This window comes from Dioscorea cayenensis, unplaced genomic scaffold, assembly GCF_009730915.1.
Source record: "Dioscorea cayenensis subsp. rotundata cultivar TDr96_F1 unplaced genomic scaffold, TDr96_F1_v2_PseudoChromosome.rev07_lg8_w22 25.fasta BLBR01001055.1, whole genome shotgun sequence".
NCBI classification, from domain to species: Eukaryota; Viridiplantae; Streptophyta; class Magnoliopsida; order Dioscoreales; family Dioscoreaceae; genus Dioscorea; species Dioscorea cayenensis.
Window position 1 is genome coordinate 39,014 of NW_024087446.1, and position 9,512 is coordinate 48,525.

General features: G+C 32.8%; 1 protein-coding gene across 2 annotated transcripts; it reads right to left on the reverse strand.

The window, feature by feature from the left end:
* Positions 1-6,963: 6,963 nt before the first annotated feature.
* LOC120255540 lies at positions 6,964-8,882 on the reverse strand. 2 transcript variants are annotated; one of them, XM_039263352.1, is made up of 4 exons: positions 8,397-8,882; positions 7,786-8,005; positions 7,490-7,698; positions 6,964-7,181 (listed from the first exon to the last, which is right to left on the reverse strand). In XM_039263352.1, exons 1-3 carry the CDS (start codon positions 8,495-8,497, stop codon positions 7,525-7,527), a joined length of 495 nt encoding a protein of 164 aa, XP_039119286.1. In that variant the 5' UTR covers positions 8,498-8,882; the 3' UTR covers positions 6,964-7,181; positions 7,490-7,524. The 2 variants fall into 2 exon arrangements, with proteins under 2 accessions (XP_039119286.1, XP_039119285.1); XM_039263351.1 differs by lacking the exon at positions 6,964-7,181 and having other exon boundaries at positions 7,361-7,698.
* Positions 8,883-9,512: the final 630 nt, after the last annotated feature.

The following is a 9,512-nucleotide window of genomic DNA, read 5'->3' on the forward strand; positions in this document are numbered from 1 at the left end:
CAATAAAACAATAGCATGTTCTTCATTGCATGTTAAGTGGAAATTATATTAAAAATTTAAAAAAATACAAGGGAAAACAATTAAATACATGATCAACTCTATCGAATATTTTAAAATTATACATATGAAATAAAAGAAAAAAAAAAGAAAGTAAAGCATCTTATTCAAGATGGCTTTAATCGATTTTTGGTGCAATATAGAGTTAAAGGAACCAATGCATTGCTCTTTTGTTGCAATGAAGCAAAGAACTACACCAGGGTTTGTAAACCAAAAAAAAAAATGAGCATGAGCTCCATTTGTTGCATTTTCTCATTTTGGTATATATATTGTTGCTATTTGACATCTGATCTAAAATGCATAATTATTTTATTTATTGTTTTGATTTAATTGTTTTTTTTTTCTAGTTTTTAGAAAACTTTGAAGATGCTAAAATTTATATGCTAAATTAGTTGTTGATTTAGAAATTTTAATAAAACAATAGCATGTTCTTCATTCCATGTTAAGTGGAAATTATATTAAAAATTTTTAAAAATACAAGGGAAAACAATTAAATACATGATCAACTCTATCGAATATTTTAAAATTATACATATGAAATAAAAGGAAAAAAGAGAAAGTAAAGCATCTTATTCAAGATGGCTTTAATCGTTTTTTGGGTGCATATAGAGTTAAAAGAACCAATGCTTTGCTCTTGTGTTGCAATGAAGCAAAGAACACGCCAGAGTTTGTAAACCAAAAATAAAAATGAGCATGATTTCTTTTCTTTGGTGCTTAATGTAATTATGCCTTAATGGACACTCATGTATAAATAGAATAGTTGCTTTCTCTTTATAAAATTAATTAATGGTTCTTTTCTTCATTTTTTTTTCCTTTGTTGTATCTTCTCGCACTTGCTTTATTTTTTCCATCTTCCATTAGACGTTAACTACGATTATGTGGTTTAATTAGCTCTGGTTAGTACAAGAAGTAGGAATTCACATCATATGTTCATATATATGATCCTAACGACAAGAAGAGTGTGACGTCAACCAGCCATCATAAGAGTACCAACAACAAAAACAATGAAAAGGGCTTTATACAGGCTCTACCCATAGATATATATATTTTTTGTTTCGGTTTGCTCCAAATCATTCCTCACCCCAATGGTTTTATCCTGTAAAAACTACCTCACACTCTAAGGTTAAAATTGTAAGAATAATTTGATACAATTTTCATATTAAGAATCAGATTCCAACATTTCAGCAAATATAAATAACGTGAGTTTTATCGTGTGAAAAGTAGTGATTTTTGCATGGCAGTATATATGCACAATATTACAATAGTACTATTGATCCAAAAATTTGATTATGGGTCTGCTCATTTACTATTTTCATAACATTCCACTATACCAAGTAGTGGTTGTTAAATCTCTTCTTGTTTGCCATGATATTCCAAAAAAAAGTCATTTTTATTTTATTAATCCTTCATCCCCCCCTTTTTTTTCATGCGGCTTTCAATCCAAAATGTAATTATTTGGATAATTCACAAGCCCAATTAATGTAAGCTATAAGAAAGAGCAACAAGACCAATGTTTCAGCAATGCCGACCATTCTCCTTTCATTTATAATAGCAAAACATAGAAAGGATCAAATTTAATGCAAAAATAAAATAAAATTAGGAGAATGGTTTTTGAGCTTATCAGCTGAAAGACTAAACCCATGTCAAGAGACCAATCTTCTGTTGGTGTGTGATTGAAGACGAGAAGGCGGAGATGTTTTTGGAAGCTGTCAGTTGTTTTGTGATTTGAAAAAGCTGTTGAGTGTTTTGTTAATCAAGGGTAGTTTAGTCATTTCAGGTATTTGATAGTTCGGTATAGTAGTTGCTGGTTTGAGAGGGGATGGAATGGATGGTGTAGATGTGATCAGCGAGGTTTGTGTTTTAAGTTCGAGGCAGAAGTTGATGAGTTGATGAGAAAGGAAGTGAACGGTGGAGATTAAGAGATCTGATAGATTACATTAGAGTAAGTCCGAGGCAAATGCAGGTTAGTTGGTTCAGTGAGCTAAACTGGACACGGTGAAGAATGACTCATCAAAACTAAGGGGATATAAATGTGTTTTGTTAATTGTTTTGTTTCTGTTATTCAGAGAAGGTAGTGTGTGTGTGGGATGTTCTTAGCTAACAAAACTTGTGTGAATTTTCCCTTCAAATACATGAGGCCTTATTAGAGTACGAGTATTATTACAAAGTTGTTTGTTGATGATTCAGGTGTTAAGATAATGATGTTTATTTTAGTTTTGTTAGGATATCTTTGATTTAAATATTTAAGTTAGGTTTGTGTTGATTAAAACTCAAATTAGTAGAGAGATTATAGAATTTTTGCCTTTATAAAAAGTTTCAATGATTATGAATAAAAGCGTGCATGCTTTTCTTCATCTTCTTTTAAGCTTATCGCTGGTATCGAGCTTTGGGGATGATCCTAGTAAAAAGCGAGTTATAGTGGGACCCAGTAAAAGACATACGAGGGTTCAGGAAGAACATAGTCGAGTTAAAATATAACCTCCGAGACTAGCAGTGGGATAAGTCCACGCATGTGTAGGGGACCTCCGAGACATAGTGAGTGTACAAGTCTCAGTAAAAACAAAGCTCTCGCTGTACTGAAGTCCGGAAGCAAGTTCAAACCGATGACCCAATTGAATTTGAGGGAGGATGTTGGAAATATGGTCCCACATCAAGAAATTTCAACTAATGAAACCTCAATTACTACTAAACTTTCACAAACAGCAGCAAAGACATCAACTAAATCCCCTATTACTCGTGTCCGAAAAAGGCCGACTTGGATGGCAGATTATGAAGTAACAGATTTCAACCAATTTGAAGACCTTGCTACTCACTTTGCTTTATTTTCATATTGTGATCCTTTATCTTTTGAAGAAGCTATCCAACATTCAAAGTGGAAAAAAACTATGGATAATGAAATTGCATCCATTGAAAAAATAAAACATGGGAATTGACTGAACTTCCCAAAGGGCAAAAAACAATTGGTTTAAAGTGGGTATACAAAACAAAATTAAACGAGAAAGGTGAGATTGACAAATATAAGACACGATTGGTTGCAAAAGGTTATAAGCAAGAATTTGGTATAAATTATAAAGAGGTCTTTGCTCTAGTTGCAAGGCTTGACACTATCAGGCTTGTGGTTACATTGGCGGCTCAAAATTCATGGTCAATATTTCAGCTAGATGTAAAATCTGCCTTTCTACATGGAGAATTAGAAGAGTAGATATTTGTTGATCAACCTTTGGGTTATATTAAAGTAGGGGATGAGCATAAAGTGTATAAATTGAAAAAAAAAACTCTCTATAGATTAAAGCAAGCTCCACGAGCATGGTATAGTCGCATAGAAGCTTACTTTTTAAAGAAAGGATTTCGAAGTGCCACTCATGAACATACAGCTTTTTATGAAATTTTGAAGTCTGAAGGAAAGGTACTTATAGTCTACTTATATGTGGATGACTTAATCTACACCGCAAAAGCGCACAAAGTGATAATTGAGCGCTTTTAAGACTTCCATGATGATTGAATTTGATATGTCTGACCTTGGTTTAATGCATTACTTTCTGGGTATAGAAGTTATCCAATCTTCTTCGTGTATTTTTATTTCTCAAAAAGATATGTGCATAATATCGACTCGGTTTTTGAATGGAAGATTGTAATCCCGGTTTGTACTCCTGTTGAGACAGGGTTTGAAGCTTGTTAATAATTCGAGGAAACATGGTTAACAACACTTTTTACAAGCAAATTATTGAAGTTTGATGTATTTAATCGCAACAAGGCCCGAGCATTATGTTTGGTGTAAGTCTCATTAGTAGATTCATGGAAAAATCCAAAAACAGTGCATCTCATGGCCGCAAAACGACTTTTTGCGATACTCTACAAGGAACAATAGATTATGGAATATTGTACAGAGAGAGATATCATAACTAATTGGATTTTACAACATAGTGATTATGCGGGAGATTTAGATGATCGGAAAAAGCACATCATGTTATGTATTTATGATGGGTTTTTGGAGCTATCTCATGGTCATCAAAGCAAAGCAACATATTGTTACTCTACTGAATTTGTAGCAGACAACGACATGTGCCTCTCCAGCAGATGTGGTTAAGAAATATTCTTGAAGAACTTCAATTAAAAACAAGAAGGTTCGACTCCAATATATTGCGATAACAGAGTTCAACCATCAAGCTATCTAAGAATCTCAGTTTTTCATGGAAGAAGCAAACATATTGACGTAAGATATCATTTCTTGCGAGATCTTACAAAGGAGAAAATTATTGATCTCATCTAATGCGTAAGCAAAGATCGATTGTCGATTTATTTACAAAGCCTCTCAAAAATAGCTACTTTTCGAGCTCGGGGCATTGATCGGTGTATCTAGTATGAAAAGCATTCATGCAGAGAGATAACTAAACTTATGGAGATAAACATAAGTTTCATGGGAGGAATTAAGATAATGATGTTTATTTTAATTTGTTTGAGGGATATTTGATTTAAATATTTAAGTTAGTGTGTGTTGATTAAAACTCAAATTACTAGAGATTATCTTTTTAGAATTTTTGCCTTTTATAAAGACTTCAATGATTATGAATAAAGTGTGCAGTTTTCTTCATCTTTTCTTTTAAGTTATCACCAGGTTCTTAACATCTTCTAGATCCTGCATTACATGCCTATTGAAAAATGTTTAAATAAAAAAATTTAGAAATCTCATTGAAGCTCATAGCAGTATGAATTCTGACAAAAAGGAAAGATGTTTTATTTGTTCATTGAGAAACTATATATAAAGTATACCATTCTAGGCAATGGCTGAAGAGACACAATTAAGCACAACAGAGAAATCTTTGATAGCGCTATCCTACTATTCTATGAAAAATAGAGCCTCCTCCTTCCTCATCCCTTCCTGCTAACATCCATCCATCAAAACAGACCACAAAAATCAAGGTTCAAAGAAATGAAATCCGTATTAAATTGTGAAGCACTGAAACCTTAATATACGTTTGTTTTTACTCGTAGATCATCCATCTATAAATGAGCCATCTTTGTGTTTTATACCGTATATCTAATAAAGTTGTTGCACCAGCCATTGGTCATTAAACTACAGCTAAAACCAATAATGTTTTGATTTTCTTCCATGTGACTTTATAAAGATAAATTGAGTGTATTGACTATAAAAAAAAAAGGAAAAAAATAATGAGCAATCTAAAAATAAAGAAGGATGGAGGCAGGCTGAACAAAAATATATTACAATAAACTCACACATTCATACAAAATAATAGCAAATCATTAATTCTTACAGACTAGATTACTTCCAAATACAAAATGTTGTATAAGAATATTTTCTAAAGTAGAGATTATTACCAACTAACAATGATTGAAATACAAATCTGTATGATATACTAAACCATTGAGATGAATGATGCGCTTGTCTGCTCTAGGTGAGATGGGATGGTTGTGTCCTCCCATTCCAAACCATTCCACAATTCTTTGTCAACTCTCACATATTTGAATTTATTAGTAACAATGGATGACTTGAGAGGAAGTTTCTTCAACTTTGGACAGCTGTCCAAGTAAAGCACAGGCAAAACAGGAAAATCCAATGAGCATATGCTTAAGCTCACTAAGTCATCCATATACTTGATTTCCAAAGATAGTAGACTAGAAAAGGTGGAAAGGCCTGATGAAACTTGTTGAATCTCGGCAGGGTCAATCAATTCCTCCATTGCTGAACAATCACTTACATTGAACTTCCTAAGGCATGGGAGATGCAAAACCTATGAAAGACTCTTTAGAGATGAACACCAACTAATAGAAACATTTGTTAACAACTGGAAGCAAGCACTAGGTACAGTTTCTGCTAGCCAAGTGATTCGTTTGAGATTTTGAAGCCATTTCAACTTAAAATACTTTACACTGAATGCACTACCATCTATCAACAACTCCTCAACATCGCAATCAGTGATGTCTAACCTTAACCCTCACCATGCTTGTAACTCAAGTCACAAAAATGGAGGATGGGCATATTGTGTAGTCGGTATATACTTATATTCCAGGTTGGCAAATGTTTGATAAGTCCAAGAATCTCTACTTATTCCACAACCATACTGATTGCTTTATTATTATAATAATAATAATTATTATTATTTTTAATTAAACTATTACAATACATATATATATAAGCAAAACACACAATTATTATAATTGAGTGGATATATGCTTATTTATTTTGATTTATAAATTGAAAAAAACATAAAATTATATATATATAAGTAAATTTTCCCATTTTCCAAAAAAAAAAAGAAAACCATCTCATTCTGGCGGATCCGGATCTGTTAAATTTTTTTTACATTATTTATTTATTTTTAAATAATGCTTTTACATAGAGGGATCAGTAATCGAATCCAATGATGAAAACATCATCCGTCACATGCAAAAGAACTAACACCGCCAAAATTACTCAGAGGTCACAAAAATTATAAAAAGGATTAAAAGAATGTAAATTGTACTTAAGGACTAAAAGGTAATTATAACTAATTAATATAAACATTTAGTCATATGAAATAAATTCCACAAAGAACACATAACCATATATTAGAAAAATAAAATAAAATTGAATATATATACCTAGTTATTTATTTTATAATTAATAAAATTTAACCTGATATTATAGTTAATAAAACCTAATGATCACCGAGAATGAAGGTAACTTCACCATTAACATATATTTTCCAAATCCAAGTCTCACCTCAACCAAATCTAGCAACACTCTAAATACATCTAATAAGACACTGTCTCTGTATTCTTCAAATACAAAAATTATAAAAACTTTATAAATACAATACAACTAAAATTCTACTGTATCTAACAATAAGCTAATATAATCTCATCACTCTCCCTCTATTGTAGCTCTGGCCATTGCACTCTCACCAGCTATATCTAATCAAACGCCACCATAATCTCATCACTTCTCACTCAGCTGTGGCTTTGGTTGCACGTTCACCAACCATTCCAAGTGAACTCCAACTAGTATTCCTTCACAAGCACTGTCTTCTCTTCCAATAAATACTTCACAACCATTTCTCAGCACAATATTTTCAAACACAAAAAGATCTTTAAATGCATGGCAAAATCCATGATTCACCTTGAACCTTCACACATCTCATGATTTAAAATTCAGACTATTTGGGAATTTCACAAAATATCAGGCTTTATTTTTGTTAATTCAGAATTTCCTCAGTACCATCTGGTACTTCCCTAGTAAAAATAATCAGCAAAAGTACCACACCATATGAGACATGAGAAATTGAAAGACAATGAGGACTATTCCTAGCAAAAGATAAAACCCAAGAAAGCACATTATGGATTTAGATTATAAGTATTTGGTTTTTGGATGACAAACATGATCTCTTTTATGCTCTCTATCAAAGAAAACCAGAATGGTGTCTTAAGCACTCACCAGTGGTCACTTTGATGTCATGTGTGACAAAAATTTTACATTTGGTTAGCCTCACGATGATGGTAATGGCGACGAGCTCTCTTATGGCCACGTATTCTTCTTCTAGATTGCTTGCTGACATTGTTAGAATGAGAGATTTCCTTGCCATTTTCCAAATCACCAAAAATGCAATCCATAGGATCCGTGATCATATCACTGCCCTGGCTGCTCTGTATTCCAAAGGAAAGAAGTTTTAATAACTGTTCTAAAAAATGAAGTTAAACGTGTCAAGCAGGATCAAAGAATGAAATACTTACAATGATTTGCTTGGGCTGCTCCTTTGTGATGGAGTTTTTATAATTTTCGACTTTGCTGTATTGGAACTTTTGAACATCATTTCCCTCCACATACATGTTCCGGAACCGCCATAATGTGAAAGCACGATCAGGATTCAAGTCATTGAATACCTCCTCTGGGTACATATGTTTACTCAAAAGTTTCACACGTGATGGATTATACATATGCCTCTTCATGATTCTGCCAAAAATGCCATGCATTCAGTCCAATAAACATTTCTTTCCACAAATATACTGAATTGAACATTCAAACAAACATAAATGTAACACACAGAAATTCAATCCTTCTTGTGATAATACTGCCAGATATTCAGTAGAAAATAAATCATAGTTTAAATCGAGACTAGAGTTATAGAGTTACTAAGAAAAATAGAAGAAAGTCACAAAGATAACCAAAAATTTCCAAAATATCCAGGAGGTGCTGGCATTACATATTTGCCGGTGCACAGATAGAAAAATCTAAGTGTGCCACATGGTGCATTGGAGAGCTCTACTGAAGGGCACATTTGCAAATGGCACAATGCAAGAACATATCTACATAAATATAAATATATAAATTGAGAAGAACCTACATGCCTGCCAAACCCAACTTCATGCGATCCCAATCACGCCCTAGAATTTTATCCACACAAGCATCCAATGAATGATTAAACCTCCACATTCCTGCCAGCATACCAGAACCTGCACCATTTACAGAATTATTTGCTAGTAGCTATCACACACACACCCCAACAGAGGTAATTATTTGTATAATCCATGAACCCATTTACTTGAAGCCCAGCACACAAAAACATAAATTTAATCATTTTGTCGATTAATGAGCTCAAGTAATTGAAAATCCACACAAACATGCAGGCTCACATGAACACTGACATACACACAGATGTGATCATTTGGATAATCCATGAACCCAATAATTTGAAGCCTCTCACACAAAAATACAAATGTAACTCTTTTGATAATTCATAAGCTCAATTAATTGAAACTCCATCCACACACGCACACACACGCAAATGTAACTATTTTTCTTTTTAATAATTCATGCAGTCAATTAATTAAAGCTCCACATGCGCATACACTAATGTAACATTATTAGGATGATTCATGCCAGATTAATTGAAGTACCATATATATATCCAATATCATCAGCTCAATTGCTTGAATTTGCAACGCAAAGACAAACATGTAATTTGTTTGGGTACTTCATGAATCACAATTAACTGAAGTTCCACATACAAATCAAATTTCATGAACACAATAACTTGAAGCCACACACACTACACAAATGTAATTATTTGACAATCTACTGTTTCAATTAATTTAAGCTACAAGAAATAATACGTAGACCAATATTTCAACACTACTAATCAGTCTTTTTCCTTTTTAAAAAGGTGGTGAATTTAAGTATTTACATATAGAAAACATAGATGAGCCAATGTTAGTGAAAAATTAAACAAAAATTAGAAGAATGATTCATGAACTCACCAGCTGAAAAGGCTGAAACCCATGCCAAGGAACCAAGCTTCTAGATGCTGCATTACTACACATATTCACTCAAAATTTTTAGAGATCTCACATAAGCTCATAGCATTAAGTATTGCAGTAAAGAAAAAGTCTTTATTCATCGAGAAACTATGTATAAAGTATATACTGATCCAGGCAATGGCTGAAGAAGCACAAGCACCAAC